The sequence below is a fragment of the Oxyura jamaicensis genome, chromosome 7 (assembly GCF_011077185.1).
Source record: "Oxyura jamaicensis isolate SHBP4307 breed ruddy duck chromosome 7, BPBGC_Ojam_1.0, whole genome shotgun sequence".
Lineage (NCBI taxonomy): Eukaryota > Metazoa > Chordata > Aves > Anseriformes > Anatidae > Oxyura > Oxyura jamaicensis.
In genome coordinates this window covers 39,031,040-39,054,865 of record NC_048899.1, presented here as the reverse complement: position 1 = coordinate 39,054,865, position 23,826 = coordinate 39,031,040, and the positions used below count along the sequence as shown (strand labels likewise).

At 55.4% G+C, this 23,826-nt stretch overlaps 2 protein-coding genes across 2 annotated transcripts; one reads left to right on the top strand and one right to left on the bottom strand.

The window, feature by feature from the left end:
* Positions 1 to 3,806: 3,806 nt before the first annotated feature.
* Positions 3,807 to 8,155, top strand: ERMN (ermin). Its single transcript, XM_035332125.1, has 3 exons — positions 3,807 to 4,264; positions 4,591 to 4,677; positions 6,452 to 8,155. The coding sequence occupies exons 1-3, from the start codon at positions 4,018 to 4,020 to the stop codon at positions 6,865 to 6,867; spliced, it is 750 nt and encodes a 249-aa protein (XP_035188016.1). The 5' UTR covers positions 3,807 to 4,017; the 3' UTR covers positions 6,868 to 8,155.
* Positions 8,156 to 10,860: 2,705 nt separating this feature from the next.
* GALNT5 (polypeptide N-acetylgalactosaminyltransferase 5) lies at positions 10,861 to 23,158 on the bottom strand. The gene is made up of 11 exons (XM_035332124.1): positions 23,061 to 23,158; positions 22,816 to 23,024; positions 19,997 to 20,163; positions 19,088 to 19,207; positions 18,518 to 18,653; positions 18,026 to 18,145; positions 17,438 to 17,555; positions 16,564 to 16,887; positions 14,355 to 14,435; positions 13,680 to 13,841; positions 10,861 to 11,349 (listed from the first exon to the last, which is right to left on the bottom strand). Exons 2-11 carry the CDS (start codon positions 22,992 to 22,994, stop codon positions 11,209 to 11,211), a joined length of 1,548 nt encoding a protein of 515 aa, XP_035188015.1. The 5' UTR covers positions 22,995 to 23,024; positions 23,061 to 23,158; the 3' UTR covers positions 10,861 to 11,208.
* Positions 23,159 to 23,826: the final 668 nt, after the last annotated feature.

Genomic DNA, 23,826 nt, shown 5'->3' with positions numbered 1-23,826 from the left:
TGCCCCTTTTTAGTGACCTTCCCAGTTCACAGTTATTCTGCTCGGCTCTCTTGGCCTGTAATTCATATTGCTGAAGTTTTTTCTACAAAGCCGTGAACCATATTCTGGCTTCTGCTGGGAAAATTTCAAGTACAGTGGAAAAGCATGCTGGCTTCAAGGCTGTTTGCCCTGCAAAAACTCACCCCTCGCAGATTACAGGTCCAGTCCTGGAAGCTACTGACAGACGTGAGGTTTTTGCATTTCCCTGTCTCAGACTTGAGTTTCTGCCTGCCCTTGGTTTTGTTCCATTTCAGTTCTGCTCGGGGCAGGCATCTCTCATTCTGGTGGCCAGTTCACTGTTTTTCAGGGATGGCTGCATTTCTTCTGCCTTCGTGCATGTGGTTCTGCTCTGGTAATTTCTGCTTTCAGACCAGACATTTCCTTTCTCATGCAGCTGTTTTAGGAGTGTTCTGTAGCAGCTGGTGGCACCTAGCTCTTGTAGAAGTGAGAAGAAAATCATGGGATGTGCTTATGGTGGGGTTTCTCTCTCCTGCCTGCCACTGCAACTGAAATAGCAAGCACGCCTTGCACACGCATAAAGCCCAGAATTCATTGTTAATATCACTCAGTTCTTAACGCTGTAATCCGATGTCATTATTCATCTGGACCCAACTGATACAAAAAGATGTAGGGAGCCTGCTATGCGTGGTGCCTTTTGCATGTTAGATACTAATTCCTGTTCTCTTTGCAGCCCCTAAGGCCAGCTCTGCCCGTCTCCTTTCTCTGGCTGACTGCAGGTGAGCTGTGCACAGCCACGGGGTCCCCAGCTGTGCCCACGCATCCCCTGCGCCCCTCTGTGCCGTGCCCCATGCCCGCTGCGTTCCCCGGCGCTGCCACACGTGTCTCAGCACTGCATACCTGCTTGTTCCTGCCGGGTGCACAACCTGCGGCCAGGCTGGGCCCAGAAAGCTGAGGCAGCACCCGGGGGACTGCCCCAGGCAGGTGGGGACAGACCTGATGGGAGAGGCCAGGGCCACAAGGCAGCGTGGCACCCGACAGTGCTCTGCCTTGGGGGATCTGCAGCTGGAACTGCTTCGGTAAGGTTCGTCTCGTTCATTGAAAAAACATTTTTCTTGAAAGTCTAAAGTGGCAGAAATGTGATGGCTTCCGGTTTGTGCAAATGAAATGTTTTTGTAGGCTTGGAACATGTTTTTGCCCAGTTTTATTTATAAAGAGCTGCCAGAGGTGGGAGGAACCTGCAGCTGCTTTGTATCCAGCTCCAACTCTGCCTGCATGAGAATCGGCTGGGACCGCACCGGTGCCCGAGCAGCGCTGGGCCCTTGGCCACCATGGCAGCCCAGGGACAGGGACAGGGGCAGGGACAGGGTGGGCAGCTCCTTGCTGCTGGCATGGCTCTGGCATGGGGCCTGTGCCGGTGATGCCTGCAGCCGGGTGGGATGCTCACCCGCCGTCAGCCATTGCTTCGGTCTCCTCGCACCGGGCTTCCCAGAAAGCCAGCGGCAGCCTTCTGTTTTTCAGGCTGTCGGCACTTGAGTTACTCTGCTTGTGCCTATGAACGGCAGGCAGTGTGCCCCTGCTTTGCCACTCCTGAACACATTCCTGTTTGGAAGAGAGGCAAAGAGCTCCTACGGCATCCCCTGTGACGCTGAGCGGCAGGAGGCAGCCTCATCCAGCCCCGAGGACAGCACACGTGTGTGCCTTCCCACACAGTTCAGTTTGCGTTTCCTTTCATCCCTTGGCGGGGTGACAAGTTAGGATTTTGAAATCCTCTGTGGGAGAGGAATCCCAAAGTATCTTTTGCATAAACGTAAGGTACTTATCCAGCTGACAATCTGGAAATGCCTCGCTGCAGGTTGTTGAAGGGATGTGCAGCGCTCGGTCTCTGGGTGAAGCTCTCCTGGCTTGTGCAGCTGCGGGGCACTGGTCTCCTGCCTGTCACCCTGCCTGTCACCCGGCCCTGTCCTTCGGGTGGCACTGCATCCCCAGTGGTGGCACTGGGTTATGCCGCGTCTGCCGTGGACCTGCTACAGAGACCGAGCGGTGCACGTGTTCCTCGCAGGCTGGGCACTGGGGACACTGCTGCTCCTAGGAACCTGCGAGTGGAGCAGAAACTGGGGGGTAGGCGATTAATGACAGATAAGCCCAAAGAACCCTGCAAATACCCCACAGCACCTGCTTCTTAGTATTTCTGAGGTGAATTTGGGTTACTGTGGCCCTAATGAGGCTCACCTTTCAAATTCCTGCGGTGCTCTTGTGTGTCTGCAATCACAGGCGCTACTTACGAAATTTTAGAAAAAAGGAGGACTTGTTGAATTGAAACTTCCTCCTTAAAAGGTCACTCGGAAAATGGTTTATAATAGATTCATGCAAACAGAGCTTCAGCCACGACCCGCTGATTTGGGACGTTGCGAATGGGTGAGAGCTGGTTGTATCACCAACAGATGGCACCGCCAAGTACCTCAACGCGTTCCGGAGCTTTTTGCAACAAGAAGGTGCTGGGGAGAGGCAGACAGGACCCGTCCCTGTCCTGTCCCCACCAGGACCGGGGGACAGCTCGGCTCCCAGGGGCTGCCCCGACCCGTGGGCACCGTGCTGCTCGTGCTGACTGCCAGCACTGCCTCCCGCGCTCGGTGGGTCAGCCGTGCTGCTCCCCGTGGCAGCGCGGTGCTGAGGGGCTGAGGTGCCTCCCAGCCGCCAGACCTTCCTCAGCGGTGTTTCCAGACCAAAGGAACACCCTCGGGACAGTCCGAGGGACAGGACTTGGCAAACAGGGAACCGCATGCAAGGGCTCTTTGGATTATTTCAGGGCTGTAGAAATAGATTAGGAAGAACAGAAAATGATCTTTCTGTCCTCCAGCCGTCAGCCTGTGCCACATACCCACCCTCTCCTCATGAGGGTACCTACAACTGGGCGCTGCCACCGTGCTTCCAAAGGTCATCATCCATTTGTCTTGGACAAATTTTTCCAACAAAGGATTGATTTTTTGAATCAATTACACCAAGCTCACAGCACAGTGAAAAGCTGTTGATTAAAAGATGCAAACTCACAGATGAACAAGAACAGTCAAAGCGTTTTGGCTCTGTTTCTAATCAAGGTCTGATCTCAACAAGAGGATTTCCAAATCCCAAAGCCCAAAGATGTCAAAAATGTTGTATTGTATGAAAACAAAAAATCATTCAGAGCAGGCGATTACGTTCTTATGTAAACCTGGCTTCATTCGGCAGGGCTGAGATGAGTTCAGCTGTGGTCAGGAAATGGCCAGCACCGTTCACGCGGCCCTTGCCCCCCTGCTAGCCTGTAGGTCCGTCTGCTGCTTCACGACGTGTTCATTTTGTGCCTTGCCCCTTCCACGTTCCTTTAAGGAGCATTTCAGCTGCTGTGGCCCAAAGCTGCCTCCCGGAGGCACGTTACATTCTGCAGCCACTGGGCATCGTGCAGGATGTGCCCGGGCCCACACGTGCCCCTCGAACCACGCAGACAGCGCGAAACCAGGCCCTGGTCCGGCAGCAGCCCGTGGGGCTTACGGGGCCGCAATGGGGGCTGCGTTAAGCCGGTTACACGGCAGTGGTAGGAGCGGGGTCACCCTCCGCGGATTAGGAGGCGAGAACAGTCGGTGCTCCTGTCGTGGGGGGGGAGCACAAAGGGCCATTGTGTGCAGAATACAAAATCCCTGTGTATTACCGCGGGCTGACATGCTGAAAGACCCGCTCTACATGCCAGCACAAAAGCTGCCTTGCTTCAGATTGTTTGTTTATGTAAATTTCAGCGCTGCATCTAATTACGAGGCCGGAGGAGCCCGAGCGCCAGGCGAGGTGCTGATTGGGTCCCGGTGGCGGTGCCGGCGGACAAGCCCCCACCAGCCCGTGGCTGTCACCGCCGGCCCCGTCTCGCCGCCGCGCCGCAGAGGGGACACGCGGTGACCGCGAGGACGTCCCGGGAGCAGCGCCCAGCCTGGGAGCGGAGCGGGACGGGGCCGGCAGGTGCACGGCCCAAGTGCCGCAGGCACGGTGCTCAGCATGAGCGAGGACGTGCCGGTGGTGCCCGGCATGCCCGAGTGCAACGGGAGTGTGGTCCCTGAGAAGGGACCGCTCCAGGTCATTGGCATCATCGATGACATCGCGAGGTCTGTCGGGATGGGGCCCTACACAAATGCAGACACCAGCCCTGACGCTCCGCTCGCAAAAGGAAATTGGGAGGAAAGTAGAAACTCGCTGGCGGATGACATAGTGTGTGGAGATTTTGACGGAGAGAAGCAATGCGAAGGTAAAGTACGATGCTGCCTTTATTTGAGTATTGGGACAGAAAAGCCTGTACTTTATGTATAGTCTTATGAATAATGGCATGTATTGTGTGTGTTATTCAAAACTCCAAAGCCACGGTTATAGAAACAATGGCTCAGAATAATGGAGAGTCGGGGACAGATTCGAGCTAAAGGTTACAAAGGCTGAAATGAAAAGTATATGACCAAAGAAAAAAGCAATTTTGTCACTTTGCTCTAAAATTCTGCTGCCAATCTGCAGCCATTAAAACTTAATTTTTGGCACTAACTGCTCTGTAAGTACATTTCTCGTGCTTTATATTTCCTAAAGAAAAGCAAGAGGAAAATGATGTGACGCTACAGCAGGGATCAGTTGATCTCCAGGACACAGGAACCGGCGGCCAGGAGCCAGAGGAAGGTAATGAAGAATGCCGTGTGATGTGACTTGTTCTTCTGAGGCATAGCAATGAGTAGCCTTCAAAGATGAGATTATACAGATGTTTATCTTTTTCAAATTCATTCAAACCCTCATGCTGCAGAGGAGGGTGACTCACGCCCGTCTGTAGGATTGCAGCAGCTGCTGCCTCTCCTCCCGCGCTCTGTGCATGACACCCTTACTGTGGGGCTGAAGCACCCTGGGGCCTTGGCACAGGGGGTCTCCAGCCCTCCTGTCAGGATGGGAGATGCTTCGTTTTCTTTCCTTCCCATCCCTTGGATGTCCCAAATGCCGTCTGGTGCTCTCCTGGCCACGGCCATCCCGCATTTCTCCCTCCATTGGCGCACCCACCAGGCTGCGATAAGCTGGTGTGTCTGTATGTCAGCTGCCACATAAATATTGGACCTCTCCTCATAGAAGAGCAGATTAACAGCTCAGAGTAGTTGTCGTGGTGCTGGCAAAGCTAAAGTCATTTGAACAGAGCTATAAAAGATATATGGTCGTGCCTTGTAAACAGAAACTGGTGCTGCTTTGATTAAGAAAAGAAAAAAATGTATGAACATTTGTCCTGGGCAAAATTATATTTCCTAGCAACTGCACAGGTTTTGAGGAGGTGAATCATGATGGTGGCTTTCCCACTCGGAGCTGACATCTACACTCCAGCTGTGCTGCTTTACAAGTGCACAATAAAACCTATTAAACGATCTTGCACAGCCCCCCATCCATCTCAGCCACAAGCACTTTATCTCTAAATTGCAGGCAGCTTTTTAGTACCTAACCAATTTAGTCTAATTAATACTCAGGACTCCACAGGCAAACTGTTGAATAGACCGTTTGTTGTGACACTGGGGCAGAGATGTGCCAAACAGGACAAATACCAGATAGCCATCCAAGTGTCGCCCGCCACCCCTGAAGCAGGGACGTGCGTGTGCCCGTGTCCCTGGGAGGGCTGCGCGTGGGGTCCCTGCCCCACGGCCATGCAGACGGGTGCAGGCGGGTGAGCTGCGGCTGGGGGTGCCGCCCGTGGCACCGCGGTGTGCCTGGGGGCTGTAGCTCTGGTCCCGGGAGGGCGGGTGGGAGCAGCTCGTCCTGCTGAACCTTCCCGCGGGGCCGAGCGTCCTGACTGGGGTGTCAGGGGTGCTGGCAGCAGCCAGGAGGTGGCACAGGGCATGGAGCGGGTTATGAAACACCTGAGCAACCCCTCTGATGTCCTTCCAGAACAGGGAGTTCAGCTGATGGAAATGTCAGGGGCCGGTACCTGACCAGGCCAATAACCAAAGAGCTTTGGGACTGCCCTTCCTTCCTAAGTAGTGAAATGGCTCATGAGGAGGCACTGCAGCAAGGCCCCACACGGGGTACGTGTCAGCTGGGATCTAGGAGGGCGAGGAGAGACGCAGTGCATGCAGACACAGTGCCTTCTGCTGCTGGGGTGCAGGAGGGGCATGCTGCACGGCCCTCAGGTCCGCACGGCCTCTCGTTAACAGGGGGCTAAAGGGAGGGCTCCCAGGAAGGTGGTACAGGAGGGGCGGTCACTGAAAAATACAGGGGCAGGTGGCCGTGAGCAACGTGTCTGTGAGCGTACGAAGCCTTGCTGAGATAGGTGCGGGCACGGTGGGATTCAGCCCGGAGACATCGCACGGCCGACGCGGGCGGCCTCCGGAGGGGTGAGGCGGGAGGAGCGGTGCCAGGCAGCAGGCGGGCGGCACGGGGCGTGCAGGCACGCAGCCCCCACCCGCACAACTCTGTGTCGCTGCAGGGCCGGGCAGCGGGCGGCCAGCGCTGGGGACAGCGGCCAGCCCCAGCGGGGAGGTGGCGGGGACCCCCGCGGGCACCGCCGAGCACAGAGGGAGCGATGCGGAGGAGGAGGAGGAGGAGGAGGAAGAAGAAGAGGAGGACACCGAGGAGGATGAAGTGCAGGTGATAGAGATGCAGAAGGAGACCAGCGAGGCATCCCATCGGCAGCAGCGAGAGAGCGGCAAGGAGGAGTCGCCCCCCGCCAGCCCCGGCTGCAACGCCCAGGCTGAGAAAGCTGGGGAGCAGCCCGGCCTGGGGAAAAAAAACGACATCTCCAGACACAGCTACTCCCGGTACAACACCATCTCCTACCGGAAAATTAGGAAAGGAAACACCAAACAAAGAATTGATGAATTTGAATCCATGATGCACTTATAAACTGAGGTGGAGAATTGCTTACTGAGACAACAGTTCACTTTGGTTTTTGTTTTGTCTCCCTCACCCCACCCCGTGACATATTTCTTCATGAAGTCACTGCTTTTTGGCTTTTTGTATGATTTCATAAAACATTGTGAAAATGTAACTTCTATGCTTCACTTTGCCAGCAGGCAGAGGCACCCATAGAACAGGAGAATAATCAGTTCACTAAGTGTAATACCATTTGATTTGAAGTTTACCCTTTATTTTCTATCCTTTTTTTTTTTTTTTCTTTTTTTTTTTTTGTAACCATATTCAAACTCTGGTATGTCTGGAATGAGCTGGGGCTTCTGTAGCTGCAGGCACACAGGTGATCCATGCCGGCAGCCTTGCCGGTAACGAGTTGGCAGTGCAGCCGTCCCAGTGGCACTGGGCAGCACAGGGTGAATAATAAACGCCACGACTGTTTGCAACCACAGCGCGCCACTTTGCTGTCTGTCCTTGCTGCCATCCGGTGCCTCTTGGGCTGCGCCAGACACCACCGTACGCGTCTGCAGCTCCACGTCGTGCTGGTGGGATGGAGGGCTGGCTGCACTCCTTGCTAAGTGCAGCGGGCAGGAATTAAGCAAGCTCTTGCCCGAGAAGTCTGCTGTTGGTGTTGGAAGGCTGGGGCAGTCCTGGTGCTGCACGGGTGCCATGCGGTGCAGCACGGACACACACCGGTGCAGCTCAGGCAGGCTGCCGGGGCACACACCACATGCGTCCTTGCGGGCATACTGGTTCGTCCAATAAAACCACCTGCCAGAAATCTGTTCTGAGTGCCAGCAGTTTGGACGGTGAGTTTTTACTCTCATGCATTTCTTTGCAATTTCCAGGGTAAGTTTAGATGCAAAGTTTAAAGACTTTTTTTCAAGGCAGGGCAGATTTTTAACACGATTTATTTTTGTCATCTGAACACAGCCTTTCTCCATTTTAAAAGTCTTTGTGTAAGTACAGTGCTGTTGATTCAGTCTCTTTCAAACTGTTTTACAGAAAGGTTTGTCTTGAGTTGGAACTAAGCTTTGCAGATGTCACCCCAAAAGAACTGGGGAAAGCTGAGAGCAGCTGAAAAGGGAGAGGAGGTAAGAATGGGGGTTACGCTGTGACTTCAACTCCACATCTCCTTTAGCCACAATTGCTTTTTTAAACTATTAGTTTTACACTTCCAGCAGCACTGAATATTGCTTTGATTTTTTTTTGTTGTTCCACATAAAGGCAATTATTTATTGGCAATGTCAAAATAATAAATGGCAATTCTTTATTGTACAAACAAAACACAGTCCTCATTGTACTATTCAGAATTGTTTATTTGCTCTTTGGCTCGCAAAAATTCAGAGGTTTGCTTGTATAAACTTATACTGCCAGTTTGTTTGCCTGCTCTCTGACAGCTGCCCCACACCCCCACCCACTCCTGCTCTCAGCGATTCCTGTAAGGATGACAAGTTTCTCCTAACGATCAGATGGTTACTGGGCTGTCTGGGAGAGACGGGGTGCGCTGACGGCTCCCCGTGACCAGCCGACAGTCACCTCCCGGCACACAGCCCGCCCTGCAGTGGGGCCAGCTGTGCTCGCCGGGACAACGGGGCAGTTGCTGATGTGCTCAGCTGCAGTTACAGAGTGTAATGGGGAAGAAAACAGCAAAGACCCCAGGAGAAACAAAAACCTGAGGGTAAGGCTGGTGCCTGGATGTGTACGGCATAGGAAGGTGCATGCAGGTGTCTGCAGGAGGAGCGGTGGGGTTCGGGTGGGAGACGGGCAGCTGTAGCACATAAGGCAGATGTGCCTCCAGGTACCGTGTCTGTCCCTGCTGGTCTGCAACATTGGCTTACGCTCCTGGAGGCATCCAGCGCACCGCTCCCCATGCTGTCAGGGCCATGCGTGGCGGGGACACTTGCTGTGCTGACCAGGGTCAGGCTCCAGCTGAGCGTGGCCTCCCACTGAGGCTTGGATGAGTTTTTTGTTTCTGTGGAAAGCAAATCTGATCATCTGAGAGCAATGACCCCCCTCTCCTGCTTGGCTTGGTGGCTGGAAAAGTAAAATGTAAACTCTGGGGATGCTCTGAGGGCCTCTTCTACAGACAGACCTCCTGCCAAGCCCTCAGGGGAGCTGGAAAATGGAAATCAAGGGGCATGCAGCAGCGAGTGAGCAGTACTGAGCTGAATGCTCTCCCATGGGTGCTGCCACCCAGCCCACCCCAGGGCACAGCACAGAGCAGGGGCTGCTCCTGCCCAAAGCACGTCTGCAGAGAGCAGGAGCAGGAGCTGTGAGCAGCCGGAGGGAGAGCGTGCTACAGGGCACCCGGGGGGACACAGCAGCCTGGAAACGGCCCTGCTCCACGTGGGGAAATTTCACACAGAATACAGAGTGGGGATGGTGAGTAGGGGGACCAGCTCTAGGATGCTGTAACTGCAGGCCCAGACTTGTTCTGAAAATAATTCCTCCCCGTTTTCACGGAGCAGGGGATGGGCAGGCGTGTGCCCCATGCGCCTGTGAGCGTCCTGGGAAAATGCTCTCCTTTCTGAAAACCCGGCTGATGGGGAGATCTGGGTGTTTCTGGGTGTTGTGTCACAGAGCCGCCAAGTTCATGGCCAGCGGTCCCTAAAGGCATGCTCAGGTCTGTAAGTAAAAGATACCAGCATCGAAGTGAGCATTTACACAAATGGGATAAAAGTGCAAGTGACAAGCCTGGAGATGTGATGCGACCATGACATGAGAACACTCGCTGCCTATTCAGTGACAAATGATTGAATGTCAGCAAACAGCATTTAATGAAATTCATGCTCCTGATAAAACATGACTGCACAAACAACATCTGTGTAATTTTTCTGATAGTGACTGCAGGCGAGCAGCACCAAAGGAGGGAGATAAAATCAGGAAGACATTTGGAACAGGAGCCAATTGTGAAAATCTGTTAGGCCAGTCAATATTTTGGCAGACGCAGCCTGTCAAGTGCTGTCAGCATTGATCCTTGACGTGAGAGGTAACATTGTGCTGGTGCCACTTGACAAATCGAAGGAGAGCTGTGAGTTGCTTTGTATCAGCCTGCAAATGCTGCACGGCGAAGGCTCAGCCGTCGTGAGCAGCGGCGTCAGAGCCAGGGCAGTGCTCAGTCCTGCAGATCCCGAGGTGCAAGCAGAAGGCCCCTCTTTGGAGAAGCCCGTTTGGTACCCGGGGACGCAGCACCACCTTCCTGTTGGTGACACCGCCGTGCGCGGGTGGCAGCTCCTCGTGGCGAGCCCCTGGGAGCTGTGTGACATGGGGCTGGCGATGTCCTTTCTGTGGCGCTGCAGCGTCACCTATCTCAGAGCTCATGTCTTGTCACATCTGAATTTGTTCTCCTGTCTAATCCAGACTTTCAAAAACCGGGGACAGCTTTTGGAGATGAAAGTTTCACAGTCAGAACAAAAGCTGCCTGCAACACCACGTTTGGAGGGACTGGTGGTGCGCAGGGCCCAATGGCCCGGCACGGCCCAGCCGCAGGAGGGCCGGGGAGGGGCGAGCTCCCCGGTGCCGCGCTCCCTGTGCGAGGCCTGCACGCCCTCACGGCCGCCTGCGTGCAAGGAGCGCCCGCTGGCTCCCGGGGGTGCCTCTGTCCATCCTGATCACAGCAGGGAGCGGCCGTGGGTTATGAAGCGTCCTGCCAGGGACTGCTGCCTGCCCCAGGTCCCGTGCGGCCGCCTGCACCCTCACCACGCAGGGCTGTGGGTGGGGGGCACTGCCCCGGCTGGCTATCGACCCACGTTTGCCTTCCGTTATCAAGAACAAGCTTTTTCAATGCACAATCAATTCCTAAGTGAACTCTGATGCTTAACCATCAGAGGCAACAGGTCCTGCTGGGCTGGATCCTGCCACGAGGCCCAGCATGGGCATGTCGGATGGATTTCTGTAATGCATTGTTCAATAAGCTTCCATTTCCCCAGGCCGTTGAAAAACAAATGGCCCAATTTACTGTTTACAGACTAGAGAGCCCAGGAATTATTTCTGTTAGCTTATATTGTTGTCTGGAGGTAACTACTGAACGTTTGCTTAGAGTAGGATGGGGGGGGGGCTTCAGAAAATGTTTCCATTTAATAACACAGAAAAATTATTTGAGTTTTTGCCAAAGTGTCTCACAGTTGAAGGAAACCCACATTTCAAACGTCGTTAAACCAGATGTGCTACTCTTGGTATTTTGATCTCTCAATATGCCGGTTTAAATTACGGATTTCAATTACCATTTGGAAATGAACTTCCAGTTCTGTAATTGCTGTCACAAGTCCCACAGATGCCATTGCTGAATTCACAAGATGAAAGCACGCTGTTTCTGGTTCGATTGTGTTCCCTTCAGACTGCATAGTAATTGCCAAACTGCCACTTCTGATAAGGATTTGCGGAGTTGCAGGCGCTCACCCTCAGGGCCTGGAGAGACGGATCCACTTCCAGACAGGCGGGCGGCTGGAGGTGCTCTGAAACGAGGTGGTCCGCCTGCAGGGGAGGGGGACAGGAGGTCCTTGGACTCGCAGCAAATGCTGTTTGAAGCCCAAGAAAGCACGTTGCTCTGCTTTTCTACTGAGAGCGCTTGATGCTTTATGATATGCTTTCATTTTTTTTTTCTGCATTTCCCTAACACGAGGTCTCTTTGCTGACTCAAAGGAATTTTGGGTGGGATCCAACACTTACACCTGTTGCTGAGCTAGGCTTACACCCTACCTTCTGTGCCTCGGGGCTTTTAGCTCCCTGGAAACTGAAGATTAGTTCTCTCCCTGTCCGAGTGGCAATTACCATGCAAAGGAAATCACTCCAGATGGTATTTGCAATATAGGGAAATGTATGGCAGGAGACTGATTTTTGTGTTTTGGAGTTTCTCTGCTAATGAACTCAAAGCACATTTACTGCAGTGAAAAGGACACTAGGTAATTCAGCAGTGAACTTCAAATGCTGGGGTAGTAAATTGGATTATGAAAGAATGAAGAGTTTGAGTGGTATCAGTCCTTTTGGTTTTCACATCTGCTTATCTTTACCTCCTTAACCCATGTGGCCAGCAAGGCAATATGATGAGTGCTGCTGAAGGTAAGGGATGCTCCATTTCACTTCCTAGCACTGCAATGGTTCTTACGATCATTTGGTTAACACCTAGATGGAATATTCCTGAAAGGACCAGTAAATTGTTGTCTGGGCAGAAATCAGGTCTTCTTGTAAGTGGCAAGTATGCTTCCCATCATTAATCTGACACAATCACCGTAGCATCAGAAGGTAAAGCATCGTAATTCCCACATTCCCGATCCCCAGAGGGATTTAAGAGATGTGTGGACATGGCACTAATGGACATGGTGCACTGATGGGACTTGGCAGGTCAGGTTGGTGGGTGGACTTGATGATCCTGATGGTATTTTCCAACCATAATGATTCTATCATTCTATGATTCCTCAGCAATTGAGCTTTTTTCCAGATTTCCCGCTGCTGCGGCCAGTAAGGCTGAGGCAAACACACTGACCCTCACTTGCTGCCCCCATGGAAACAGCTCGGGAGGGATTCTCAGGAGACGTGGTGTGAGCCCGGCCGGGCTGCAGCTCCATCACTGCCGGGGCAGCAGCGCGCAGGGGCTGGGCTCGGTGGCAGTGACACTGCCCCGCTGCTTTGCCCATGCGGGGACTGCCCCATGAATGCCAGCACAGAGGCCAGCCAGCTCCACAACCAGAGATGAAAAAAGTGACCGTGCGGAGATGGTAAAACTGTGGCACGTCAGAGCCTGGCACATTCACTTGGCTCCTATTTCCAGCCGTGCCTTGCACACCAGCCCAGGTAGGGCGGCAGCACCAGGTGTCGGGCTGGCAGACAGGGCTGACCCCGCGGAGCATGGTGGTGCCCATGCCCTTGGGACCCGCTGCAGCCAGCAATGGGCCAGCCTTGCCGGGGCACGGGCATGGCTGGGTGCTGCCTGCACCCAGCCGCTCAAGAGCAGCTGGGCTTCGGGGGGCACCACAGCCTTCCCCATGCTGGCCGGGACCTTCGGACCTGACTAATGCCAGCTCAGTCTGGAACAGGTGACAACGACTGACTGTGTACCTGTACTGCTGTCTGGACTCCAAAGTGGAGGACAATTTTCTTGTACTTTTCACAAAATATTGTGGCTTTTGTCAGCCTTGATGCTGCAGTGTTTTGGCTTTGAAAGCATTATCTTTTTATACTAAAGAGGAATGGGATCTTGTCTATAGTTTGAACGTGCTACTTAGCAGCTACTCTTTTTCTTTCCTAAATTAAGTGTAGTAAAGTTTGCCATTTTATAGCTTTTTAGGGAGACTGCCACTTACAAAAGGCTGATATGGATACAGCCATGACTTTCGGTCTTTTTGCAGTGCAGGTAATAAATATAAGTACCCGTTTTCTTCCTTTTCATAAATGTTTTCTCTTAAAAAAACAACACTGTGAACTGAATGCCAATCGATACCAAGTAATATCCACGCAAGTGCTATTGATCGCCTCTGTGTAAAACCGGGACTTTCTGCTATTTTTGTGCTGTGAATGGCGAAGTCCTGCTGGAGCGAGCGCCTCGGCATAGCAAGTTTCCATCTCGCCCTCCGGCCGTGCTGTGCAGCAGCATCAGGCTACGGTTTGTGATGGGTGCCCTACAGCAGAGCGCAGGGTTACACCCAGGCGGTGAAAGGCCGTGTGGGAAGGGCACCGAAGGGGCTACCTTGGTCTCTGGGTGACAGCTGGCTTTGGGGAGACCAGCGGCCCCCAGGCTCCGGGCCCTGTGGTGGGCTTGTGCTGCCCCGCGTGTGCGTGGTGGGACCGCCGCTGCCGAGGCCACTTACCAGCTCTGGCCGGGCCGCCGCCAGGCTGCTGTGCTGCCAGGCCAGGCTGCTCTCCCAGCCCGCGCACGGCCGCAGCCCCAGTGCTCCCGTGGTGCCTGCCGGGGCGATGCACAGGTCTCCGTGCCGGAGCAGCCGCAGCCAGGTGTAGTTGAATTTCTGGTCCTGTGGGAGGGATGGCAGGGAGCTGTCAGCCCGCGCCCCGCGCTGCCCTGCCGCAGCCCACCCGCTCCATGCTCTCAGCACCCACCGTGGGCGCTGTGCCCCGGGAGAGGGCATCTCAGGGGCTGGCAGAGCTCAGGAGAGAGCTCGTGCCAGAGCAGCCTGAACCCAGCACGTGTGTGCCCCTCGGCAGTGCCCGGTCCCCCTGGTGCACCAGGGAGAGCGCTCAGCAGGGTGCAGCTGGTGAGCTGGTGCTACAGCAGCACACTAAGCACAGGTTTGGATGTAAGCATCTGTCCCTGGGCTCATGGTTCTATCTAACCTTCCTGCTAGTTCTGGGGCAGGGCACTTGTGCCTGGCTACAGCCCCTGCAAGCAGAGGCAAGTCCTGCCCCTCGCTGCTCCCAGCTCCGCTTGGTGTGTCTGGGGCAGGAAGGACACGGCCGGAATCAGCCCTGCAGGCGAGGTGAGGTCTGTGTGGGGAGGTGTTGTGTGCTCAGCACGCGGGTATCCTTACCTCGTTGTTAACATCACACGTCTGAAAAGCTAGAGTGGTGTTTTCCACAGTGATGCATCTTGCTGTGGCTATGTTAACAAGCTAGAAAATAACAAAATGCAAATTTAGACACAAATTGTCAAGAATGAGTAGAGGCTGTTACAATACAGACACTGATTAATACCGTCAACGGAGCGAAGCAGAGGCATTGTGTCAGTCCTTGGTGGGGTGTGTAAGCGCACACGTGCTCCGTTACACATTTTTCTAGCATGAGAAGCCTGAAACCATCCCTTTCTGGGAGCATCCACAGCTGGATGAGACGGGCTTTTTCCTGGGTTTCCTTTGGACACAGCTGATGTTCCCGTTCTGCAGATGCCCCAAGCACCAGCTGCCCACCACAACCCCTGTCCTGCTGCCACCCCAGGAAGGAGGAGCATGGCCCCCCTGGGGACGCCGTCCCCCACCGAAGCCCTCCCACTGCTGCCACCCCCGGGGACCTGCCTTCCCTCTTCCCCTGGCAGAAAGCAGAGGGATTCCTGCGTTGAGTGCTGCACCCGACGCGCTCGCTGCCCCACCTGCCTGTTTGCCACCTAGGCTGGCTGCCCTGGCACCATCACCCATGGGGGAACGCAGCTGTGGTTAGGCCAGTCCTGTCTTTGATTCCTTGCAAATGTAGATTGCTGAAGAATTTCTGAATTAATCCCAGTGAATAAGCAGGCTATTCAGAAAAAAAGTTCTCAAATAAATTTGGTTAGAGTTCAGCACAGCTGGAATTTGCAGAGCTAGCTGAAAAACAGATTTTCTGCCCTATTAAATTTTGAGAATGAAGATAAAAGAGCCATTCAGGTGGCCTGAATCAGGACAAAGCCAGGCACCGTTGTGAACATTTTCATGAACACAAAACTGAAAAGTGGAGGTTTTGCTTCTGTTGAAACAAAGGTCTCTATGCATGGTCTAACTGCTTTGCACTGATCTGACATAAGGTCTTATTGCTCTGATTGAAAGAGCTGAAAAAGTCGATGTTTTCCAAAAATGCAATTTTTTTGATGTTCTCAAGATTATTACTGCTAATCCTTTTTTTTTTTTTTTTTTAAAAAAAAAAGTCACCTAAGCTGGTGTTTCACTGAAATCTTCATTCTAACCCAGATGGTGTTTCCTAAGAGAAAGCACGGGGACACAGCCCAGGGCCAGGTACCAGCAGCCGGTGGGCTGCCCTCGCGGGCAATGCTCAGCACGTCCGCTCCTGGCTGCGGGAGGCTGCGGGCACGCTGGGGCGGATGGAGGCCTCCGAAGGGATGAGCTGCCCATAATGCGCTGACGTGCCCAGCCCGAGGGGTCTCCTACGCCTTTTCCATGAGCAGTGAGGGGTCACGCTGTGCTTGCAGAGCCACCACCCAACGCCTTTTTGGTTCGGCCATGGAACTGCAGCACAGACCGCAGGCAGCAGGCAGCCTGGCTGGGCTGCGAGGGATGCCCGTGAGTGGGAGCCTGCATGTTACGCCCTTGGCCTGCAGACAAGCCTGAAGCGTGGCCAAAGGGCTGCTGTGCTTTCCCCAGCTCCCTGAGCGGCCTGCAGAGAGGTTCGAGGCTGTGTGCCTTGGCAGGGAGGCAGGGGACAGGCAGTGCTTGTTCTCACTGCCTCAGCCGTGCCAGCCCCGTGGTCACTGGGTCCCGGCCACCTCCTCTCTGCAAGAGCCTCTCCTGCGGCTGCACCCAGAGACACGGGGCGGGCAGGGAAGGCAGCAAGCCCTTTGGTTTTGAATCCTGGCATCACTGCAATTTGTCTTACAAACCAGATATTTAACTTACATTATTGCAATTATAAATAAATTGCAAGCAATCGAGCGTGTTTTCTGGGCAGCACATTTCAGGTTTCAGGATGCTCCGAGCAGCAGCCCCGATTGTGCCAGGGGCCAGGCCCAGGCCGGGTTCAGCAGCCACGCTTTGTCCCGGCGTCATTCCCCTCCTGCCTGTGCCAAAGTGGTCCCGCGGTGAGCAGGGCCCCGGGCGGTGGCAGTGGCCCCGTGCTGGTCCCCAGTGGGAAGCCAGACCCTGGACCTGGGGCTTTTAGTTCTTCCCAAACACACTGAGGGATCCTGACTGCCGTGACAGGCTGGGTACTCAGAAGTGCTACCACATGCCAGGCATAGAGACGGGCGCACCGGGATGCTGCTGCATCTCTAGCTGAAGCCACTTTTAAATGAAGGACAGCAATGGTTTGGGTACGTACCAGCCCACTGGCTTTCACCAGGGGAGCCTCCAGGTCAGGGTAGACGTTCTCCAGGTACCACCTGAAACTTCTGCACTGAAGCTTCTGTCGCAGCGCGATTTGCTGGCTCAGGTCGCCCACGTCCAGGCGTCTCAGGACCAGGTGGTACGCGTGGCCGTAGAACAGCTCCTTGTACTCGTCCAGCCAGACCTCTGCAACACGGGCCAAGTTCCTCTCCACCGTTCTTATCCGGTCTTTCGGGAAGGAGTAAGGGTTGTCATTCCTGAAAATATGCCCAACTCTGGAGCACGGAATAATCTCAATCTCTCCTCCGCACATCCAGACCTGAGGAGCAGAGGTTGCTTTGAGAGAAACACGGGCCAGGGCTGTGATTTGCGCACGCCAGGAGAGAGGCAGCGAGGGGGTCAGCAGGGGGCTCGCTGGGCTGTGCCCTGCCAGGAGGGACAGTGGCCCCCGGGCACCCAAACCAGACATATGGTAGCTTGGAGAAGAGGAGGCGGAGGGGTGACCTGATTAATGTTTATAAATATGCAAAGGGCGAGTGTCAGGAAGACAGAGACAGGCTCTTCTCAGTGACACCCAGTGATAGGACAAGGGGCAGTGGGTGCAAGCTGGAACATAGGAGGCTCTGCTTAAATATGAGACAAAACTTTTTCACGGTGAGGGTGACAGAGCACTGGAACAGGCTGCCCGGGGGGGTTGGGGAGTCTCCTTCTATGGAGACATTCAAAACCCTTCCTGTGTGACCTGACCTAGCTGCTCCTACTCGGGCAGGGGGACTGGACTAGGTGACCTTTCAAGGTTCCTCCCAGTCCCTACCATTCTGTGATTCTGTGATTCTGAGATATGGGACTGGCTGCTGAGAGCAACGTACCTTGAATGAAATCTCCATATTTTCACCTCCCCAAACATCCAGTCCTGAGTCATATGTTCCCAGCTCAAAGAAATACTTCTTGTCGATGGAAAACAGGCCACCCGCCATGACCGGGCACCTGGGAACAGACGAGCAAGGTGGCACGTCAGTCGGTCACAAAATACCCATCCCTTGCACCTTGCTTCTACAAAGGAATCATCAAAAAACTGTCAGTTACTGAATGCTTGGGGATGGTGCCCAAATTTGCACTTACAGCACGGAGGACCAAAGGATTTGTCCCTTCAGTGCCCACTGACAAATGCAACGCTAAAAAGATGGTGTTTCGGAGCCTGAACTCTGTAATGGGGAGGGGAGGGTAACACAGGGTGGCACAGCATGCAGTGGTACATCCTGGCAGCACCACGATGCCCCCTCGGGGCTGCAGGAACAAGAAGCACTTGGGCTTTGGTGAGGTGAGGTGATCTGCACTGGGCCACTGCATCCACCGTCCTCACCAGCAAAACGCTTGGCCTGGAAGGAGCCTCTGTTGCTAAATCAGTAACTTCGGAACGGGCTGGTTCCCAAACCTCTCAGATTCGCTGTCTTTACCTTATTATATCAGTTTCCTTGATTTTGTTTTTCTCAATGACCTCTTGTGGAATCTGCCCCCATCCAAAATTCATTGGCCAAGTAAAAATCCCACGTTGAAAGTTATCCACGGTCATGTAGCTAAACACAGAAGAGATGGAGATGACTAATTCTGAGGCACATTCCTGATTGAAATGTCACACTTAATGAGCAAAGAGGAATATCTGCACATAATTAAAACAAGATTCTAACAAATTTCATCAGGAATCCTGCTAAAATTCATGAAAAAGTGAAAAGGTGTGTGCAGTAAATAAAGCGGCCATGACTGCTGCTGATGTTAATTTGTGTAGAAGTCAGCTACATTGCATATCCCCCGTGGGAGACCGTGGAAGGCTGGTTAGAAGGTTTGTACGTATGTCTTTTTAAAATTAACATTTTTATGGCCAGGGTAAGAGGTTTTCTCAGGGCAATGGGTTGGAATTTCTGGGTTTCCCAGTGCTGTGAGAGCGTTACCTCATGTCCTTGTCGCTGATGACCTCGATAACGGGGCAGGCGACCTTGGCCCGGCTCAGGCGGACCCTCTCCAGCAGCGGCTCCAGCCACCCCACATTGCACTCCACGTGCGAGTCCAGGAACGTCAGGACGTCGCCTGCAGGCAGAAGCCACGGGCACCATCAGGCTCTCACATCCCGGGCACCCCACGGGCCGGCGGTGCCCCAGCTCCGCACCCCGGCACTTCCCGAAATTTCTCCGGGAAGCAGAGCTACAGCGGGTGGAGCTGGAGATCCAAATGGATGCTTGCTGACACCTTCAGGTGCCAGACAGCCTCTGCCTGGCTGCTGGCTTTGGCACACCAAGATGCCCTCCTCCCAGCCACCTGTGGGCCACCAGCCCCTCAGCTCTGCAGGCTGGTGCCACTAGGGCAGGGCTGCAGAACCGTGTTTGCTCAGCACGGCGTCTGCCTGCTCAGCACGGCGTCTGCAGAGCAGCTCTGCTCAGCACAGTGTCCAGCCGCCTGCCACGCGAGCTCAGCGAGGGCAGCAAAGGGGAGCAGGGCAGGCATGTGTCCGGGCCTCGCCTTACCTTTGGCAACCTGCGCTCCTGCCAGCCTGGCCCGGATCAGACCGTGCCTCTCTTTGAGATGCAGGATCTTCACTTTTGGGAACTGTGACATGTATGCATCGAGCTTCTCCTTGAGGTACTCTGTGGAGAAGGAGAGAGCGAGGCTGACGTACCTGCCCTATGCCTTCCAGGTGTGGGAAGCTGTGGGCAGAGCCTTCCTGGAGGCATCTCCAGGACACACGGGGACCCAGAGGATTGGGGTGAAAACTGGGGTAGTTCGTCATCCAAAAGAGGAAAACTGCAGAGACATTTTGGAGATGGTATGAACATGTTTAATGATTATTTAGAAAATGAGCAAACAGAGCCCTTTTCCTTCTCTCTCACACCTATTGCCTTGTTGCATCATGGGCTCTTTTGGAAAACGTTTTTATGTGCTGCCATGAGCCTTGCTGTCAAGACAGCACCTTCACTGAAGAACCAGCAGTTGAAAAATTACATCATTTTAAAAATTGTAAGGGCTGAAGACAGCAGGGAGCCAAAGCACCACAAAGCAGAGGTTGGATACGATGTGAAATGACTGTGACTACACAAGTGAAGTCACTGTGCACGGTGACAGGGCCAGATCCTGAACGCTTTTATCACAACCACCCCCATGTCCGAGCAGCCCTGGACGTGTGCGCCTGCCAGCAGCACTGAGAGCCATGCACACCCATCTGGAAACGGCACAGAGAAGGGCGAGAACATCTTTATAAACGCACGTGCCCTGGAGCCAGGACACCTCATGCGTGCGCAGGCTGCGTAAGCACTTCAATACATCGAAAGAAGAAAATGCGATTTCTTCCTGGGGTTCAGAATTGAATTACAGAGAACAAATTGTACTTTGGCCTCAAGTTATATTAGTTTCATAAAGGTAGAAGCAGCTTCGCCTACCTTTCGTGCTGAAGTCATCCACCAAAATGATTTCCTCGACCAGGTGGGGAGGCGAGCGGCTGAGGACGCTGTGAACGGAGCGCAGGAGGGTGGACCACACCTCGTCCACGAAGCACATGATGATGGTGGTGGTCGGGAGGTCGTCATGGACCCGCTGCTCGGAGCACCTGCAAGGCAGCACAGCTGCTGTGCCCTGAACGCCTCCGGGCTGAGCAGCGCCAGGAAATGCGCAGGGAGGGGGCAGTGGGAAACGTGGAACACGGGGGCTCGGCCCCCCATGGGGCTGGGTCAGGAGAGCAGGGGGCAGCCCTGCGGGGGTGGGATGCACCCACCCTTTCTTTCCAGCAGGGACCTCTCTTTTCCTCCCCACCCCCAGGTGACATCTCCTTTCCACGAGCAATGGGAAGGTGCTGGGGAGCGAGGCCAGTCCCAGCTCTGCACCCTGGTCTTGGGGACACCTGTGGGGAAACGACCCCTGTGCACAGGGTGCCCTGCTGTGATGCTCTGAGCACCTGCAGGCGTGGGACCCTGGGCTTCAGGAGGTTGCCTTGTCTGGGAAAAGTCAGCAGCATGCTCAGAGTGCAGGGAATGGCCATTTCCATGAGGGGCCACTCGGTGGGGCAACTTGTGGAGCCGGCAGACGGTGAGGAAGGGTCTCCCGGCCCAACCTCCACACCTAACTGCCGTGCAGGATGGGGAGACACCCAAAAATCTGGCTGTTGTGTACCAGTATTGGTGGGTCCGCTCCCCCAGCACCCTGCATCTCACAGCACCCCAGCACCCACACCTCCCCGGGGACACCCAGCGCTGCCAGCCATGCCCCTGCCCTGCCCAGGGGCTCCGAGCAGCACCCACGTCCCTCGCAAACCTCCCGCAGCATGCGTCCCGGGGGCCGAGGGAGCGATAACATCTCTCCCCTGCCCGTGATTTTGTCATTTTCCTCTGTGACAGCCCAAAACGCAACGGCTGGGTCAGGCCTGTGTCTGCAGTGTTTGAACAAAAGGTCGATGAGCAGCTTTTCTCATCGCTATTTGCAATTCAAGCACCGCTTCGCTGCCTGCCTGCGGGGAGCTGGGCTCCTGCAGCAATCCATCTCCAAGGGCATCTCGAGGCGCCTGGGACGCCTCAAGGAAGAGCTGCGTGCCCCTGAATGTGCCGCTTTATCCAGAATATTCATGACGTACTGGGACTTGCTTTCTCTCATCCATAAGCTGAGGTCTGATAACAGGTTTTCCTCTCTTCCTTCCAGAGCAGACCTTCTGCAGGCAGGACAGGCACCAGCCTGCCTGCGGATGCCAAAAATGAATTTATCAATGATGAATCAAAGCTCCTGTGCACTCTGTTATCAACAGCAGACAGCAAACAGGGCCATATACATATATATATACGTATATATATGTGGCAGGGGGCTGTACAGAGAAGTGACTTCCTCTCGCCTGGATGAAGGGGCCCTTGGGTTCGGCTGGTGCCAGCCCAGATGCTGATACCGCCGTAGGGTGCAGCCTGACCCCATGTGGCAGCACGTGTCCCGGGGCCAGGGTGCTGGGACCAGCCCCTGTTTGGCTAAGGTGTTATCCCGGATACCCCAGCGGCTACGCCTTCCTTCCCGGCAGGTGCCTGATTCACCGGAGGCGGGTGCTCCTGGAAGGCAGGTGTTCTGCTCCACAGCTCTCCAGGGCTCGTCTTTCAAGTCTGATTTGAGCCACGTTGGCTCTTTTTCTGTATGCAGCTGGCTCCCACAGCTGGCATCTTCTGCACGCTGGAAAGGTGCTGCAGCTCCTTCCCCGCCCTGTTCCTGCCTCTCCAGGACTTCACCTTGGCTCACAGAGCGAGTAACAACAGCGGCACGGGAACACCTATGTATTGTCCTGTGGGTCACAGCACAAAGCCCGTGCCACTGCTCCCATGGTGGGGACAGGAGAATTCACCTGAATTTGCATCTGTTCCAGACCTTGTCTGCAGTTATTCAGGCGCACCTGCTCTAGAAAGGAGCCCTGTGAATGTCTGCCCCTGCTGTTGGCACAGTACTGCGCACATCTTGCCTTGCTTTTATATGTGGACTATGGCAGGGGGCTGGTTTGTTTTTCAAAGTGCAATACTGACATTTGCAGACTCAGCCACACATTGCAGGGGGATGGCTGTGAAGCAGTTGCTTACCAAATCACAGTTCTGCCCCCAGGTCCTGAGCTCACACAGCGCACGCCCACGTGGTGCTGGGCAGCACAAGAGTAAAAGTGCCATGCAGCAGCCAGCGATGCTGGTGGGAAAAAGGAGCAACCCCGCGGACATCCCAGCGCTGCCGCTGCTGCAGGCAGCCTCGTGCCGTGTCCTTGTCTCAGCATTCATCAGGTGCCTTTGCCCAGGAGCCCCTTCCATGCCCTTTAGGTGGGTGAGGCCAGCGGGGTAGCTCCGGGGGGGGAGAGGGAAGGGCAACAGCAGCTCCAGGCGTGAGAGCGCCAGTGCTCCCGGGCAGGGAGGGCTTCAGCTGCCCGGGCACACTGGTGGTGTGGAGAAGTGGTTGAGGAACCAAACACATGGAGAGCGATACAAAGCAGTGCTCGGTGCTACACCCAATAAAGCAAATAAAACTTTTTAAGGCACAAAAAGGCCCGAGCCCCATTGTCTGCTTTGTGTGCCCCAGCCTCTTTGGATACCAAGGAATTTTGCCCGGCTTTACTGTAACAAGCTCCTCTCACCTGGGAACACAGAGCCCTCTCCCTGCTGGCATGCCCGCAGCCAAGGCCGCAGTGCCCCCGCTGCCCTCCCCGGGAGCCCCCCGGCAGCGCGGCGCAGCCCCTGCGCAGGGAAGCACATCTTACCCAGCAGGCCTGGTGTCCGCCACGGCTCGGTCGACAGGGATCAGATCGCTGAGGTAGACATTAAAGTTTCCTTCTTTCCACCTGCTTTTTGCTTCTTCTTGCTTGTCGTCAGGGACTGCCACAGGATGCCCAAACTGCCCGGGAGCCTGGGGGTCTCTGGGGGCCAGCGTTGCATCCATGGCCAAGACCCTGTGTGTCCCGGGGCTGCCCCCCGGCCGGGCAGCACGGCTGCTGCTGCCCGCCACCCCCTGCCTGCCCTGCTCGGCTGGTCCCCCGGCAGCTCCTGCCAGTCCTGCACCTGCTGCCCCAGGGGAGCCACGGGCTGGGGCGTGCGGTGCTGCGGCCCTGCTGATGGTGCTGGTGGCGAGGGTGCTGCTGTGCCTCGTGGCAGTGAGCTCCGGTGCTCCACGTGGTTCGGGGCTCCGCGAGAAGTTTCCCACGGCGTCAGACCCGAGGCTCGGGGTTGCTGCGCTGCTTCTGGGTTTTGCCTCTACTTTGCTGATGAGGACGAAGTGTTTTTCAGGGGACGCTGCTGCCTCTCCCGCTCGGGCTCCATGGTGCCTGGGCACGGCTCCCCGTCCCGCTGCCCGGGAAGGCCGGTGTGGTGGGCTGCCAGGGGGGGTCAGGCTCCCATGTGCACCGTGCGTGGCTCCCTCCAGCACCGCCGCCCCAGCCCCGGCTTGCTCCGCGGGCTCAGGCGCTGGCAGGTCCGGGGTCAGGGCCTTGTCCCTCGGTCCCCTGGTGCTTGCCGTGGATGGCGGTGCCCCGGGCAGTCGGGCCGTGCTTGCGACGGCGCTCGCTGCCGTGCCCGCTGCCGTCCTCGCAGCCTGTGCCGGGGGTCCGCTCGCCGCCGGTGCCACGTCGCTCCGCGCGGCCGCTGCAGCCGGGGGCCGCCCGTCCCGTCGGGGCGCAGCCGGCTCGAGGGAGCCCCCCGCCCGGCCCGGCCCCGGCCCCGCTCCCAGGCCCGGCGCAGAGGAGGGCTGCGGGCCCCGCGGGCTGCTCGGGGGGGGG

Excerpts from the sequence above, each read along its gene's own strand:
- GALNT5 (XM_035332124.1), bottom strand. The coding sequence starts at position 22,994 with ATGGATGCAACGCTGGCCCCCAGAGACCCCCAGGCTCCCGGGCAGTTT. Across the intron at positions 18,146-18,517 it reads ATCAGCGACAAGGACATGAG|CTACATGACCGTGGATAACT; the intron begins GTAACGCTCTCA and ends TTCTGTGTTTAG. Across the intron at positions 17,556-18,025 it reads AAGGAAACTGATATAATAAG|GTGCCCGGTCATGGCGGGTG; the intron begins GTAAAGACAGCG and ends GTCTGTTCCCAG.
- ERMN (XM_035332125.1), top strand. The coding sequence starts at position 4,018 with ATGAGCGAGGACGTGCCGGTGGTGCCCGGCATGCCCGAGTGCAACGGG. Across the intron at positions 4,265-4,590 it reads CGGAGAGAAGCAATGCGAAG|AAAAGCAAGAGGAAAATGAT; the intron begins GTAAAGTACGAT and ends TATTTCCTAAAG. Across the intron at positions 4,678-6,451 it reads CGGCCAGGAGCCAGAGGAAG|GGCCGGGCAGCGGGCGGCCA; the intron begins GTAATGAAGAAT and ends GTGTCGCTGCAG.